A 17554-nucleotide genomic window follows, 5' to 3' on the forward strand; every position below is an offset into this window, starting at 1 on the left:
CCGTTCAAGAAGGGGAAGGTACTCAGGTCTTGTTTTATTGGCTGTTTTTCAGCTGGTCCAATCCAGACGGGATCCTCACAGAGGCGAGCATGACCCCTTGTATGACTGTTCCTTGCCCATCGTGGCTGCTTAGAGCTGCCAGCGGAAGGGACTGGACAGCTGGGTAGAAAAGAAGGATATAGTGAGACTATTACTGAAGAAACCTTCTCTCTCCAGCTGCTTGAACTTGGTAACTTCCATTCCGTGCCCAATGTCCCATTTCTACGCCATGTTTTGCTGTGTAGGGACCAGTCAGCTCCAGAAATGGCTGAATGATGTTTAGATCCTGGACACTTAAATCTGTTTCTGCCTGGGTTTTGAAAGAGGCTGCCTTCATCCTGAGAGATGATTAATGCTGGAAGACGGACAAGGAGGGAAGATCCCTGTTGGTTCTCCTGGGTCTCTCAACAGCATTGATCCTAGGATCCTTCTGATCATTTGGCTGGATTAGATTTAGCTGTAGATCTGGTCTCTCTCAAAAAGCAGATAACAGGCAACTATTTATTTCTCCTCCCTCTAGCCTTTTGATTGCAGAATGTCATAGGGTTCTACCTTGTCCCTTATTCTGCCAATATCTATACACATCTGCTGAGGAAAGCTGTCCAGAGATTTTGGGCTCCTGTTCACCAATATGTTAACGACACACAGCTGTGCCTCTTATTTTTAATGAATCTTAGGAAGGGAGTGGCGTTCTGAATCAATGTCTGGGGATAGCAATGGACTGTGTGAGGAAAGACAAGCCAAACTTAATCCAGGCAAGATAAAGGTGCTTTTGATCACGAAGGACCAGTTGGAGGATGGCTGACCAGGTAACAGCTATAGGCAAGATCATCTTTAATCCCCCCTGATTGGTTTGCCAGATGGAACCTTCCTTGCATCTAGGAGATCTTTCCACAACTACTCATGCTTTGGTGACTTGCAGACTAGATTACCATAACACATTATACCTTGGGCCCAATCCAAAGGACTGGTTTAGGTTAAGCCCTAAATGGTCCAGGGCTATGGCATGACAAGGGTCTATCTGGGTATTTCGGCTGTCATTGGAAGTCCTTCACCAACTGCTCGCACTATTGGTGTGACTGTTTTTACTGCACTGTAATATGAGATGGAAAGACATAATTCTAAAAGTTATTCAGCTTTCTGTCCAACACTATGTTCAAATGGCAAGGACTGGAAGTTTTATTAGTTCCTTGATAGCACTGCATGCAATTATTTTGTCCAATTGTTAACAATGAGCTGAAATAAGAAACAGTGAGAATTCCCCTAACCAGAATATCTGCATAGCCAATATAAAAATGGGCCATCAATACCACAATATTGTATTATCCTTCACAATGCTATGCAGTCCGTCATGCATACATTATACAGTACTTGATTAGCTAGATGTAATTTTCATTTTTGCTGTGAAATTCAAAGTTCATAACATAACTAAATGCCTCCTATAAATAAAAACACGTCTTTATATATCTTTTTCTTGCCTTATTGCCCTGAAGGTGCGGGGGGGGGGGGGGAGGTAACAATGTATTTAAAACAAGCCCCTGAAAACTCATGTAGTTGATATGGAAGAGAAAAATAAAACCATAGCAATATTGAAATATACAGGTTGAAATCCAGGGCAGCCTTATAGGCTCAGGCTCCTTTGGAAGAAAACAAACACTGAATATTCATGATGTCCTTGAATAAGCTGCTTACTTGACAATTTACATACAGGCTGAGCAGATATTCTAGGGTACAGAAACAAGCACACAGGCGGCACCAGATTCTTAGCAACGTCAGCCACACACCGGAAATCCAAAAACAGATTACTTTCTCCGCCCTGCTTAGCAATTCAGATAGCCTGCTCCAAGTGAAAATTGGCAGTCTCTGGTGTGAGCTCTTAAGCAAAAATAAAGGAGGCGACTACTCCACCTATCACAGACAGTATTCATTTCCAAATCAGAGCAGAAGAGGACTCCCAAAGAACCATGTAAAGCAGGGGTGACACTTGTGGCACTGTATACATTCTGCGCATGCTTTTCCATCTCCATGGCTCACACGCTGTCAACTCTGACTAGAAATGAATGACTGAGAACAACCCACATCAGAGCAGGTGAAAATCACTTCATTTGAGAGGGAGCCCCCCACAGTTAAGGTCTACAGAATGAAGGCCAGTGGAATCTTCTAAAATCAAACAGGAGAAGAAGTAAAAGAAAAACACCACACTGACAAAAAGATAGGATAGCACACTGCATCCCCTTCACAGAGCTGAGCCCGCTTGCAGGGAGAGCGGACTAAAAATCTAATTAATTAACTGATTAAATTTATGATTTATCTCTCTTTCTGTCTGTCTGTCTGATTGGCCTCGGTAGTTTTCAAACTTTGGCCATTCCCACACGTCCTTAAAGGGATGACCCACTCACCAAATGCTGCCGTTTTTTCCCCTTCACTCCACAAGTCTCCGATTTCAAAATGGTAGCATGCTCTTTGGCTTCCATTTTGTTGGTGCTTTTCAGGGACCGCGAGAAAGTGCATTCTCAGAAAAGGCGCAAAAAAAATGGAAGCCAAACAGCCTGCTACCATTTTGAAATCGGAGATGTGTGGGGTGAAGGGGGAAAGCTGACAGCGTTTGGTGAGTGGGTCATCCCTTTAAGGATGTGTGGAAACGGCCTGTATCTGAAAAGTTACTCAGGGTTCCCGCAACGGGAAGACCAACAACAGTGGACTAGTGCCCCTGAAAGCCAGCCAGCTCCCTACCATCACTTCCTCACAACAAACCTCCTCTGGGGAGCATTACATATCACCTTGGTGCCCCTCATTAGGCAAAAAAGTGCCATTACAAATTTTGTAAAGAAACAAAGATTAATATTCTCAAGCTCACTCTCTGTTCACAGGGAGCAAAGTGAAGCCCACAAACATGACCTTCACTCCATCAGAACTGAGTAGATTGGTCTCAGAACACTCTAACATGTGCCCCAGAATCCTTTGCTATAAACAGGGGTGCTCAGGCACAGGGTCGGATCTACAGTTGCCGGCGCCCAGGGCAACTGAAGACCGGTTATGTGTGCACGTGCAGCACTTGCACTCCCAGCCATGCATGATGACGTCACTTCTGTGACGTCATCACACAGGGCGGTGCATGCCGCCCTGCAGCAAGCTGGCTGTCCCGGCGCGCCGGAGAGCTGGCAGCAGCAGCGCGAGTGGCTGGGAGGCCGCCCACACCATTCGCCTGCCCCACAGGACAGGGGGCGGCCGGCTTGCTGCGTGTCCCCTGTCCTGCAGGGCAGGCGAATGGCGCAGGCGGCCTCCTAGCCACCCACGCTGCCTTTCGCCTGCCCTGCAGGACAGGGGGCGCATGGCAAGCGTGCCCCCTGTCCTGCCGCCCATGCGCTCCCGGGGCTGGCAGCTGCTCTCGGCGCCCCCTCTTTGGTGGCACCAGGGGCAGACTACCCCCCTGCCCCCCCCCATCGATCCGGCCCTGCTCAGGCAATAAACAAGCGGATACAGACGGGCTTTTTAGAAAATATTAAGCCTAGACCAAATAAGAATAAGACCTTAATCCTACTCACCCCACATACATAAACCTATTGGGATCCCGCATACCCAGGAATCAAGGATCCCAAAGATCATCATGAAAACATATAGGAGATGGCCATCAAGCTGGCTGTGAGATCTGAGAAATCTGCCCCCCCCCAAGTCTGGGGAGAATCTTAACTTGCACCTGGTGGAGTGAGAAGGGCACAAACCAAGTCTCACAGAGTTCTCTTTCACACAATGCCAAGTTCTTGCCGTCCTCAGGAGAGCGGCCTGCTATTGAGTGATGCTGGAGGACACGCTGTACATCTAGCAAGGTTGGAAGAAACGTCACAGAAATTGCACGATCTCCAACGTGCCTGGGCATTCTGTATTAAGTGAAGACGGCAACGCCCTCCGCACAGCGCCTCGCTTACTGGACACTCGCAAGTGCTCAGCCATAGCAATCGCGGACACCAACCTGGCACGATGGCGCTAGGGTCTGATTTCATAATACGTTCAAGGAATTGAATAAAGACAAGGCGTTGGCCACAGTACAAGGACATTTTAGAAAAGCCAGATACGGTTGCCCAAATCTGATTCTTCCCACTTTTCTCTAAACTGCTTTTCTGCATCACAAACTCAAGCTGAGAACAGCCATATTCTGTTGATATTTTCAATTTTGGAAAATGCTCTGAAGTAATTTATTTATAATCCTCCCTCTCCATGCCTGACTAACCCAAATTAAGGCTACTCGTGTGTGATTTCCATGTGATCAGGTTTAATGAGCACTTCAGGAGTGCATTAAGATTTCTGCACAGAAGACACTACAAATCTACAGAATTTTTAAAGGGAACATTCGGCATACCGTAACAGCCTAATTGCTCTTTGCAGAAGCTCTGCAGCACAACAAACTAGCCCCTTTATTCTATTGTTGAGCTTTACACGCAAGCAATCCATGAAAAAGGGGGGGGGATTATAGAAAAATTGGGTTTGGAGAGAAACAGCCATTGATTAAAAAAAGCACACAAACCAAAGGTACGTAGCAAACTCTCTCCAACCCCCCCCCCCCCCCCCCCCCCGCAAAACCGACTGAGTGGAAAAGATTTATGTGGCAGAATTTCTGTATGCAAAACCCCCGGTTATTCTAATCCATAGCCATTTATATTGCAATTTTTTTTAAAAAAATACATGCACCACTTTTTATCCCATCTTTCATATTATATTCTGGGCTATGCACTGGCATACCTGAAAACCCTAAGGGACTATGGGGCATGGAGATAAGATACAGTTATGTAGAGTCTTCCATACTGGCACTGAAAGCCAGTATGGTGTAGTAGTTAGAGTGATAGATTAAGACCAGAGACATCCAGTTTCAGACTCACATTCAGTCACAGAACTCTGCGTGACCCTGGGCCATTCACTTGCTTACTCACCTAACCTACCTCACAGGGTTGTTGTAAGAACACCATGAAAGAGGGAAGAATCACCTAAGCCTCCCTGAGCTCCTTCAAGGAGGGGGATAAAAATACCATGAAACCCGTGCCGGGGTCACTGTAAGTCAGCTGTGAATTGAGGGCTCCACACACAGGCTCTAGGAAGGCATAAGGTAATTCTAAATATCACGGTAACAAGAGTCTGGGAATCTGACATCGCGATCCTATGGAAAGTTGCAACAGTGAGGGAATGCAGTAATGCTACATATGACTTATTTATTCAGTACGTTTTTATGCTTTCCTTTCTCCAAGGAGCTCAGAGTGACATGCCATCAGTCTCCCCTCCTGTTTTACTCTTACAACAACCCTGTGAGGTACACTGGGCTGAGGGGGAATGATTGGTTCAAGGCCAGCTAGTTAGTTCTATGGCAGAGTAAGGATTTCAATCCAGGTCTCATCGATGTTAGTCCAACACTAACCATGACCCCACCCTGGCTTCTCTTGCATTGCAAAAGAAACACTGTGCATTGCATTTTTACGGTGTATCTCGGGAGATATATAGAGTTGCGCCTCTCCCCTCTGCCCCTGCTCCTGTTCAGATGGAGGAAAAATATGAAAGCAGAGGAAAACGACCGCAACATTTAACAGCAGTCACTGTATTACCACAGTTTGCTGACGATTCAACAAAATATTTATGATTAGAAAATTCTTACGTGACGTTTTTACCTTCAGCCTGCACTCGATGGGCCGAAGCTACATTGCACCATAAAATCAGTTTCTCGTTCAGAATGCCAACAACGTTACCGGTCTCGCAAATTAATCCACAGAAGCTGTGTCTCATCCACAAAACCATTTACTAGCTGCCCACCAAAACATAACTCTGGCTATTTGTCTGTCCTCCGAGTAGCTCCTGCTCAGACTTCCCTCCCCTTGGCTACCAAATAGTATTACCAAGTCCATTGGGAGAAGCAGCCAGGTGCCTCTTCCACCATTCCTGGAAGTAAATCTACTGCAGCCCCCTTCCTTGAGCACCTTTTTATCATATGTCCTATTTATATTAGTGGGTATTTATAACAGTATATTGTTCATTTAGATATTTATAACCTGCTTTTCTCCTCTACGAGGACCTAAAGCAGCTTACAACACTGTTCTCCCCTCCTCCATTTAATCCTCACAACGAACCTGAGAGGTAGGTTAAGCTGAGGGCCAAACTAATCAAGACATTGTCACCAGGTTCACCCCAGGGATCCATCTCCACTTCGTAGCACCAAGAAAATCTGTTTAAGAGCACCATGAGGGCCCGAGGACTGCATCTTGGCTAGTGTGGCCCAAAGTCACCCAGAGAGCTTCCATGGCACAGTGGAGATTCGAACTTGCTGCTTTTGGTGGTACAACCACAATCAATTAATATTGTTTTTTTAAAAAAAAAGAACAAGCCACCTTTCTTCACATTCACAAATGTGTCAACTTGGTCACTGGGAGACAATCCTTGTTTGCCACTGCCAATCTGGTAGATGGCTATAGGTACACAAGATGCTCTTGTGTAAAGACAATGGCGCAGTTCCAACGTAATGCCCAACCACTATTTGATGCGATGTGAATAAGCCCTAGCTGATCCTCAGCCTCACATACTGCCTCCCACCCTTCTTGCTTAAAGGCAAACCACAGTTTCCTCTTAAAGGTGAATCACAAAACTGTGGTTTGATCCTGGTTTGCCAGGCAAGAGCCCCCTCTGGTTCAGCAGTTTGGTCAGAACAGCAAACCAAAGTTTGCTTCTAAATAGAAAGGGAAGGAGGGAGAGTTGCAAATCAGCTAATTCCAAGCTTGATCATATCATGCCAAACAAGTCTGGCAAAGGAATCAACGAGAGCCCATTTGATGTAGCAGTCAGTGTCAGACAAGCTCTGGGGAGAACTGAGTTCTAATCTTCGCTTTGCTATGAAGTTCACTGGATGACCTCAGATCATTCATCCCCCTCTTGGCCTAACCTAACTATCAGGGCTGACAGGCAGATGAGATGAGGGAGAGGAAATTCTCACATGCCGCTGTGACAGGTACAGCTAAGAAAAGTGCCCCAGAGACAAAGCCACCAATGGGAGCAATGCTGGGAGTTGTACTGGGTGAGTTAGGAACTGGTGGGGAGAAGTGAGGTAGGCAACACAAAGTTCGGTTTTGAGGGTCAGTTTGACAGAAGTGTTAATATATATTTAAAGTAAATATATGCCTGTCAGTTTTACCTCAGAGATCGATCTAAGCCTCGATGAGTTTATACTCAGGCCCGATCCTATCCCCTTGAACCCAGTTTGTATTATTCTTTTTAAATTCCTGCTGGAAACTTCTGTGCAGTGGGGCAGGTGGAAAATTGAAAATGGGAGGGGGAAAAAAATCTTGTGTGGTGGGCTAGCTGGTCAGGATATCCAGCACAGCCACCTGAAGCTCCTTGGAGGAAGAGAGGGACTAAATATATCGGACAGTCATGTGTGGAATTTTACTTCACAGGACACCACTGTTTTTACATATTTATTAATCACAGCAACCATACCTTCTTGTTCCTGCTATCAACCTGTTTTGTGTCAGAGCATACAACATGCCAAATTAGAATCCAGAGAGCAAAAAGAGGATGAGAACATAAGGTACGAACAACTCCTATGGAGATTATTCGATTTCAGTTTGATGTGCTGCCACACAATCAAAGCTCACTGCTGCAACTATCTGTCTCATAACCGCACAAAGAGTTTTCCTCAAAGCTGCAGGAACCCTGAGAAAATGCCAAAAAAGAGCTCTAACAACAATCAAAGTCAACCCAAAGACTTTTTCAACTGGTTTACCTGTAATAATGCCTCTGCAGATACGCACACAAGCAAGTTAAGAAATCCCCTGGACAGCCAAAGCGATCAGACCTATCTCCCAAGACAAAATCCCATTTAAGTCTATACAAAGAAGAACACAGCAACAATGCACACACAGGAACATCACACTATTTGTGCGTCTTGGAAATATTTCTGGCTTAGCAGGTTTAAGAGAAATATTCCACATTTTCTTATTTACCATTTGCCAGGCAGAATTCACAGTAAAATTTCCGTCCTCTTGACACTGCCCAGAATCCTTAACCTGAAGATTAATTGTCTACAAAGCTTAATTAATTAGGTAAGTACAGCAGGTACCTTCATGTCTCTTTGAGGGGGGAGCACTCTGCAAAAATCTTAACCTTTTGTCCTTCGGTTCCCGGCAAATTGCAACGGAAAGGGCGCCGTTTTCAAGTAACTCAGGATTAGAGGCTACAAGACAGGTAGCACTCCCATGGAAAGCAACAGCAAGGCATGTCTTCCTCTTCTCTTCCCAGCCATTCAGACAGTATGGCATGTTGCCATCATGCAACCAACCATATTTTGGATCTCCAGCACATTCCTAGCTAAGCAACTCGATTGGTATTCATGCTGATTCGGCAAGCTGAATGCCGGTTCGGCCATTGGCCATTTCCCTTATGCTTCATGTAGGCTGCCTGCCTTTTTTAATACTTCAAAAATTTTACATATACTGTATACACAGACACATCTAAACACATATAACATTATAAAAAGCCAGTGTGGTGTAGTGGTTAGAGCGCCGGACTATGATCTGGGAAACCCAGGCTCCCCGCTCTGCCATGGAAGCTCGCTGTCGCTGGGTGACCTTAGCACAGTCATACACTCTGCCTAACATACCTCACAGGGTTGTTATGAGGATAAAATGAAGGAGAGGAGAATGATGTACGCCATTCTGTGCTCCCACAGGAGAGAAAGGTGCTGATATAGGTTTAATGGACTCCCTCCTTCAGAGGCTGTATTCCTTTTAAGCCTATATACTTAAGGCCTGTTCTCTCCTCCCCACTTCAGGCGAGCAAAGATCTTCATGAAACCTTTAAGAGTCCCAAAAGTGAGGACACTCACTCCCCCCCTCCCAATTTCAACACCATCACAGAGGACTGAGTGCCTTGGGAGTCACCGCCAAGTTTATTCCCAAAGCCCCAACCAAATTTTAACAGGGCCCATAGAGGCAGCATGCTCACACATTCCCTCTTCCGCGTAGAGGCGCTGCAGCAGATCTCTGCATAGCCAGCTAAGTACAGTTATCACTACTAGTCTCTCTGCTAGAGACAGGCATGCCTCTCCTTCTCAGAACCGGAGCAGCAATTCTCCCCAGAGCTGGATCCATGGAGACACGCTCGCTTTGCTCACACCAGACGTTCCCCTGGAGGTCCCCGTCTTAAGCAGTTGAGCTACGACAGCTCTCCCCCGAGCCAGTTCCCTGGCCTCGCTTGGCCCCTCTCCACAAGATTTTTTCCTCCAGCCCCCATTAGCGTTCCTGTGGTTCTGAGCTTCTCCGCATTGCCTTTGCCACATGAATATCACTCTGGGGCACTCGCAGTATATTTTGCCATTAGTGTTACAAATATCGATCGGTTTAAAGTTTCACGAGCAATTCAGGAGGCTGTGCTCCCCCCGTCTGTATATTTATGGCACTTCAAAAGGTGGGTTTTGCTCTTTTCTGAACTCTCAGGGAGAGCAAGATCACTGATCCTAGCTGCCGCATGGGTGGAAATGAGCATCTATTCTGCTTACTTGTTTAGGTGCCCTGTCCTCTGGCGGGCAACAGGCCTAAATTCAAGCAAAGGATTTCCCCCCCATGTCTCATCACGGGAGTGACTCAGCATTAATACTTGGGTTCTAATTGATACCGCATGAATATACAAAGGCCTCTTGCGTCTGAAGAGCCATGAGTCACAAGATTTAAGGCAAACAGATACGGCTCATCACCCACTTCTCTCTTGCTCAGAAAAACAACCCAAACAATGAAACAAAGGAACTACTTCTGCAAGAAGCCAGAGCAGTCTACATATAAATTGCCATGGCTGTAACAGAGAACGGCTCCTGCTTCGACTACAGATGTGCTCCTCCAAGTCTCTAATAAAAACCCATTCCCAACATTCAATCAGGCTTCCGGTCACACTCCAGAGCAATAGTCTTCAACCTGTCTAGACCCCTTGAACCCCCTCAAGTGGCAGCATGAGACCCACTGTGGGAAATCTGGTGACATCACAGCCACATGACTTCATGCAAGTGACAGAAAGGGAGATGGGAGCTATGACCTCATTGATGTTGAGCCCAGGGCCAAGGGCAGTAACCCAAGAGAGCCAAGAACAGAAAACATGTTAACCAACAGAAAATATATTGCACAGGGCAAGAGTTAGAGCTATGAAAGAAGCCCCTCCACAGCCAGGAGCCCTAGCCTCATTATTCTGTAACACCCTTGTTTCCTACACGCACCCACTAAGAGCAGTAGTGTTTCCAAGAATATGCCTGGAACTCCTGGAAGACTTTGGGAAAGAGACCATTGATTCAGTGATGTCACTTCCAGCTAAAACCAGGAAGTGACATCACTAATGTGCTAGGATTTCTCCCATCTCTATGAAGCCATAGAGATCAGCTGAATTCTAGAGTGTCGGTGACGACCCTTCTGGGTTTTGTTGAGCACCAGCACGGAAGTGGGGGGAGCTTCATCAAGGATTTGCTCTCGGAAACGGGCAAATGGCATCTCTAAACAGTAGATCCAAAAGGCAGTGGAAAAAATTAGCAGTAGCTTTGTTGTGACCCAGCAGGTAGATCCTGTGACCCACCTGAGAGTCTTAGCTCATGAACTGAAGATCACTGCTCTAGAAAGATCAAGAAACAATACTTGGGCGCTGTTGCCTGTATGAAAAAGCAGAGCTACGCAGACAGGGAAGGGAACCAGATCTCAGTGGCTGGACCACCAAGCAGGAAGCATAGCTTTCCCAAGAGTAGCTTCGTGGACATACCTGAAATCTCTCTAATGTGAATGAATGGATGTAATTCATTTTAGTGGGAGGGGGATTAAAGTACAGCACTTAAGCTCACTGTTTAAGGTGAAGGCAAACCTGCCTTTCATCTTTGATCCTGGGTAGCCCAACCTACAGATAAAGAGATCCTAAAGTTGGTTCAATGTGCCTCTGACTGCAAACTGTGCAGGCACATATTGTGTATACACACACAACACAGAATCCTTTCAGCTTACAAGCTCGTTCATAATAGCCAGCATTTCACTAGGACATGCTAAATAAGCTTTGTACACACGTAAGGGACACGGCAACAAAAGACAAGCATGTTTGTCCAAGCATGCAATTAACTCCCCATGGACTTCACCATTTTTAGCTCTGGCTAGACTGTGCCCAGAGATCAGCATCCATGCATTAAAAAGGTCTCTAGTATAAGACCGCTCACCTCTAGGATAATTTCCAATCCAATCAAGATCTTTTGGAGAAACTGTCTTAGACGAGAACAAAATGACTGTATGGCTTCCAAAAGTGGGCTAAAGCACACAAGAAGACATTTCTAAAAGAATGCTAAAGACTGCCTAGATGCCCTGCCCCTAATAACTGCAGATGCATGAAAACAGAGTGCATTTATTCAAAGGTTCAAATCATCAACCTTTAGACCAAAGCAAGCCCCAAACAGCAGTCAAAGAAAAAGTAATAGGTGGATGAAAACGCCACCCATGTACCCTAGAAACCCTCCCATTCAAAGTGAATGGGTGTGCTACAGGGTTTCTTCTAAGTAAATGGATTGTTCATTGCAAATTTAATCTCTTGTGGCTGTGTCATGCAGCTTGCTCCACCATCTACGGCTATGGCTTTCTTTTTATAAAAAAAGAGAGGCAGATTGACAGTTATTAAGTTCTTCATGGACTTCAGGGAATCTCTAGAACTGAGCTAAAGCAAATGTTTGCAGAGACCAAGCCTGTGTTTGTTTCTCTGTTTTATTTCCCAGGAACTGAAGGCCAGAGAGATTAAAACCCTCGGGGATATGACAGAAGCCCTTTACAGCAAACTATAAACCATTTATGATTTCCATAAACTAATCACACAGAACTTCACTCGCTACGTCGTCTGACAAATAATGAGATGACCTGGCAGTTTTGGCCACTAGAGCACACGCTTATATTTTTCCATGCAGCTAAGCACATGAATAGGAAAAACCATGGGTACAGGTCCTGGATGCCACGTGGGTCAGGATCCTACATTGCTGTATCTTGCCTCCTGTCTCTCTCTTGGCATATACAAGAAACATGCCAAGCTGGCAGCAACGCACAAAGCAGACTAACCTAGAGACCTACACTGGCCACAGGAGGCTACGAGATCATTCCTCAGGCATGGCGTCCAACATCTGGGTGCATCTGCAGGAACTGATTGCCCAGGAGAGCCCCTAATGAATAGGAGGCAATCACAGAAACATCGAGCTAAACTAGGAATCGTCAGCCTTTCCAGACGTGGGAGCCGCTGAGCAGCAAGCATGTGACAGGAAGTCAGGCAACATCAGAGCCATGTGACAAGGAGAAGTCCAAGTCATGATCTCATGGGCATCAAGACCAAGAGGACTGGGAGCTGGAAACAAAAGCTGAGCATCAGGAGAAATTCCACAGAAAGGAGAGAAGCAAAGATCAGAGCCACGGAGCTTTCTACCATTTTATGACCTTTCCCAGCCATTTGGCTCCTCATCCATGGTTCCTGCTCTCTACTTTAAAAAAGGCAGCAACAAGTGGCTCCACAGGGGCTTGAGAGCCAGCAGGTGGGGCTCTGTGATCCAACTGAGGGTCCCAATCCAGAGTCCGAGATTCTTCCTATAATGAGGGTTAAGGGAGGAACCACTCTCTTGGTCACACAAAACTACCATATACCAAGTCACACCTAGCCCAGGATATTTGCCTGGAAGCCCCAGGCTTCCAGGCAAAAGAGCATCTTTTCCAGCCCGGCATCCTGATACCCTGATACCATTGGATTAAAAGATCCTGCTTTTAATCCAATGTGAATTTAATTGCTGTTATCTCTTATCATACAAACATTGCTACTTCTGGGTTTTTATATGTTGTTTTCTTGTGTTTGATGTTTTCTTGTCATTTACTATGTGACCCAACTCATAGATAAGTATATGTGGGGAGAAGGAAGAATTGCACTTATCTTACCTTGTGCATAAAATGGCCATCAAAATGAGTCCGTTCTCAGCATGTTTCCATGCTGCTGGATGCTGAGGGGAAAGCCAGCTTGTGTCTGTTCCAGGCCATGGCAAACCAGCTGTGCAGTATGTGCGTGAAATTGACTGAGGACCATCTTAAAATCTTGCCTATGAGGAAGTGAGAGCACGAAACGGGAATTGGAAACCTGAGAGCAAAAAACCCGTCGGGTGTATGTTTGAAGGAATGTCCAGCATTTATCCTTCTAGACTGTATGATGGTCTACACATAGGAATTTGTTAATAGATTGAAAAGAAATCTTGTTTATGGAAGAAATATTCAAGTACGATTGACTTTTGCGTGATTCGCCACCAGTTGGATTTTCATTAGTTGGACATTTGACTTTATCGGTTTAACTCTACCTGTTGGACACGCCATTACTATGTATTGATTGTGTAAATTGTGTGTTACATTTATACCATTGATTTTTGCACCTTGCATGTTAATAAAACTTACACATTTTGTAATTGTGATTTCTCCCTGATTGTGTATATATATAGCAGTTTTACAAAACCAGATGGCAAAAAAGATGGTGGAGAACCCAATTCAACACAACTTAAGAAGTTTAAATGCCACACAAGCTATCTAGCCAAAGGAGATTTGCGTGAATTGCTTTCTTGAGCACACGAAATCTTTCACAATAGACTCTGCACGGTCCAATAAAGACACCCAGAAGGACTTGCTGTGATAAATCCATTTCCTCTTTTTTTTCTGTTGCACTGTTTGAGTCAGCACTCATGTCTGTAACCCGTTTTGAATGCTATGGGTTTGTTCGCTCTGAATCCAATCCATGATCAATTCATGAGGAAGAAAAGGGGCGACAAAGAAACTCCCCATTTCTTCCCAGTAATTCCTTCTTCCTGGCAATTCCTTACAGGTTCCCATGCATTGAATTTTTAAAAAAACAAAGATTTGTGATGAGTCGTTTGCCTGGCAGCAAATGGCAAATAAGAATCACTTCCAAGCAGCCAGGCAGGGAAGCACTTGACAAGTGGTAGAACGCAGGATCTCTCTCTCTCTCTCTCTCTCTCTCTCTCTCTCTCTCTCTCTCTCTCTCACACACACACACACACACACACACACACACACACACACACACCTTTCTCCCAAACGTCCATCTGAAGCTCTACAGAGGGAGACTGCAGCAGGAAAAGAGGAAGACCTAAAATGAGATGGCTTGACTCGATCAAAGAAGCCACGCCCTCCAGTTTGCAGGATCTGAGCAAGTCTGTTAAAGATCGGACGTTTTGGAGGTCTTTCACTCATAGGGTCGCCATAGGTCGGAGACGACTTGACGGCGCATAACACACACAGAGGGAGACGCTGTGGACAAGGCAAGGGAGTAACTTCTCCCCGTTTCTTCTCCACTTTTGACTGCCTCTTCCAAAACTGTTTTTAAAAAAATCAGTGATGTGATATATGCATGTGTGCATTACATCCTTTCCTTCAACTTCAAGGCAAACTAACAGTGAAATCCTAAACAGATATACTCCAGTCTAAGCCCATTCATTTCAATGGTCTTAGACTGGATTAGCTCTGTTTAGGATTTCACTGTAAGTAGCTCGAGGCTGCCTCATAAACCTGGGATATTTTTGTACCTTCCTTTTCAGTCAAACTTTGTCCCCCAAAGGCATGCCTGAGGAGGTTAGGAAGGCTCTCAACACGGCTACCGCATAAAACAGAAGACATTTTTATAAAGGGTGCAGGACTGTAGGTTTATTGCACTATTCATTTGATTTTTAGTGCACTTGTTCTCTTATTTTTGTAATCCAGTTTTGGCCTTGTTTATAGCGTGCCTTCTATAGTTTTATTGCACAGTTTTCTAATTTTGTAATGTAACTTCTCCCATCTCAGCAATAAAAGTCAATAAAGTTACAGCACTTAGTTCAGGACCCTCCTTCCAATGCCTGGTCTTAGCTCTGGGAAGAACAAGAGGGTTTCTGAGTGCATGCAGAGTGCTTTTTCTTGCCACCTGAATGGCACAGCCTGGGCTTCCGGGTAAGAAAAATGCAGCCCCTCTCGATTTAACCTCCGCCTCTAACCAACTTCACAGGACTGCAGTGGGGGCGAGACTCAGAACGAACTTGAAATGAAAAGCATTGCAGAAATTATTCCATAAGAATGCCACTCCGTGGGGTTTCTCTTTCAATCTCTGAGGACACGGGGGGGGGGGAGCTCTCTTTCTTATTCTTTTGCAACCTACAACAGCCTTCACAGCTCTTTCTCTGCAAATAAAAATCCTGGATGGCCTCAGGAGAAGGGAGGAAGAGGAAAATGAGACCAACGCCAGCAAAGCAATACCAGAGAAAATGGAAAACTACTTCACTGCAGATTCAAAAATGGAAAACTACTTCACTGCAGATTCAAAAATGAGAATGCACTTCAAGTCTCCGGAGCCAGACGTTCTTGGCCCTCAATCTGAGCCCTCTGGAGCTTAGCAGAGCAACCCAGTTGAGAGGCAGCAGTCCAAACTCGAAAGGGATGCTTTCAGGTCCATTAAGCACTTAGGCCTATTTCTCAGGATCCACCTATACAATATGTACATACAATATACATACCTTTAAAAATAAATAAAGAGCCCCTGGTAGAAGCTGGAATCTTGAACAGTGGGCACACAGAGATGGTTCAACACTTCCCCCTCAGGCCTTTCTTCAAAATCCCACTCCTAAGCGCTTTCCTCCACCCTCACCAGATGAAAGATGCGTATTTTTCCCTCTCCATGAGGAAAAAAAATTGGGGGCAGGGTATTCTGACAGGAAACAGGGCCCCAAAATAAACACACCCAACCCATACTGAAGATTTCCATCTCCTCCCACCACAGCTTTTTTTTCCCTCAGAGGAAAGTTACATAGACATGCGCGTAATGCACAGATTACCCCATCGGCAAGAGCCAAAGGACTGCGAGATGCACAGCACTGAACAGGAAAATCCCCCACATGCAGAAAGCCAGCACATCAGAGAGAAAATCAGGCTCAAACGCTTCCCCTCAGCGTCGAGTTGCCAGGCACAAGAATATGGAGCACTGAATCCTGATTACCCCCAGCCACCTCATAGTTCAGGGGCCAGCATCAGGTTTTACTCTACCTGAAAGAGAGACCTGGCAGGCTGCAATCCGAGGCACACTTCTCTGGGAGTAAGCCCGGCTTCTGAGCAGGCTGCACCGAATTCCCAAGGCGTGCCAAAAGTGATTTCAGGCAGGTAGCCGTGTTAGTCTGCAGTAGAACAGCAAGATTTGAGTCCAGGGGCACACCTTAGAGGCCAACAAGATTTCTCAAGAGTGTGAGCTTTGGAGAGTCACAGCTTCTTTTTTCAGATAGCTATGGCCTCTGTAGAGGAAGAGCAAGGCAAATAACGTGCCCAATAGGTTTGACCTAAAGGGCTCGATCCACTGACAACTTCTATGCAAGTCCCACTGAAATGGGCAGGAGCTGTGGTCATGTTCTGGAGAACTTGGGGTTACTTGCATCCTGCATTACTTCACGGGAAACCAGTGCCATTCTGTATCTGAAGAAGAGAGCTGTGACTCTCAAAAGCTTGCTCCCTGAAAGTCTTGTTGGTCCCTAAGGTACCTCTGGCCTCAAATCCGGGTTGCAGATGTTCTCGCCAAATCTTATAAACAGTATTACGGGAAAGGGAGGGGGGGGGAATTAACACAGAGAGCCAGCCAGCTTACCTGCAAGAGGAGGAGGAGGAGGCAGCACATCGCTTGCTGGAAAGGGCTCATCGCTTCCGTCTTCGGGCCGCTTTTCTGCCCCTCGGCTCAGACGCGCAGGGAAGCCATGCCCGGCGGTGGCATCCGCGCCTCTCCGAAGGTGCAGCGAAGAGGAGACGCGTCCGGCCGGGAAAGCGAAGACCTGGCCGGGGAAAGAAGAAGGAAGTCCCCTGGGGGCGCCCAGCTCGGAGTCCCGCCTGCCCGCCAAGGGGGAGCGGCGGGAAGGCGATGCCGAAGGCGGCCCCGGACCGCTTGAAGGCGGTGCCGGCTTCGCAACGGCTCCGGGCGGGCGGGCGGGAGGGCTCTCGCCTTCGGCTGCAGGCGCTCCCCGGCGGGGCCAGGCGGAGGCTTCTTTCCGGGCGCCCGAGCACAAAGGGAGGCCGGAGCAGAGCCGTCGGAGCACCGGGCGGGGCTTGCAGGGCGGCGAGGCCCGCCCCCGGCCCGCCCCGCCCCGCCGGCTGGCTGGCCGCCCACCTCCTCCGCTTCCTCCCCTCCGGCGCCCAAAATGGGCCGGGCGAGAAGCGCGCAGCGGGAGACGGGAAAGCGACGCGCCTTTGGACGCGGATCCATTTCGTTCTATTGCAGAGTCGCGCCAGTAAACCCGCCGGTTTCAATGGCTTCGCCGCGCGATTCCACACACGGGGGGCTTTCACACACATAATGCACTTTCAATGTTCTTTCGAACTGGGTTTTCATGTAGGTAAAGGTTAAGATAGTGCCCTGTGCAAGCGCCAAGTCATTACTGACCCTTAAGGGGGGGGGGGCATCGCATCACGTTTTTTTGGCAGACTTTTTACAGGGTGATTTGCCATTG

The 17554-nt window shown here is 46.6% G+C and overlaps 1 protein-coding gene across 1 annotated transcript in view; it reads right to left on the reverse strand.

Annotated features, from left to right (window-relative positions):
* The window catches only part of VOPP1 (VOPP1 WW domain binding protein), a 59588-nt gene extending 42492 nt beyond the window's left edge, over window positions 1–17096 (reverse strand). Inside the window, exon 1 of the mRNA XM_054991587.1 lies at window positions 16702–17096. Within this exon, the coding sequence (XP_054847562.1) occupies window positions 16702–16752 (51 nt within the window). The 5' untranslated portion in view covers window positions 16753–17096. The remainder of the gene's footprint in view (window positions 1–16701) is intronic.
* Between the last annotated feature and the right edge of the window lie 458 nt (window positions 17097–17554).

Source organism: Eublepharis macularius, chromosome 11 (assembly GCF_028583425.1).
Source record: "Eublepharis macularius isolate TG4126 chromosome 11, MPM_Emac_v1.0, whole genome shotgun sequence".
In the NCBI taxonomy this organism is placed as follows: domain Eukaryota; kingdom Metazoa; phylum Chordata; class Lepidosauria; order Squamata; family Eublepharidae; genus Eublepharis; species Eublepharis macularius.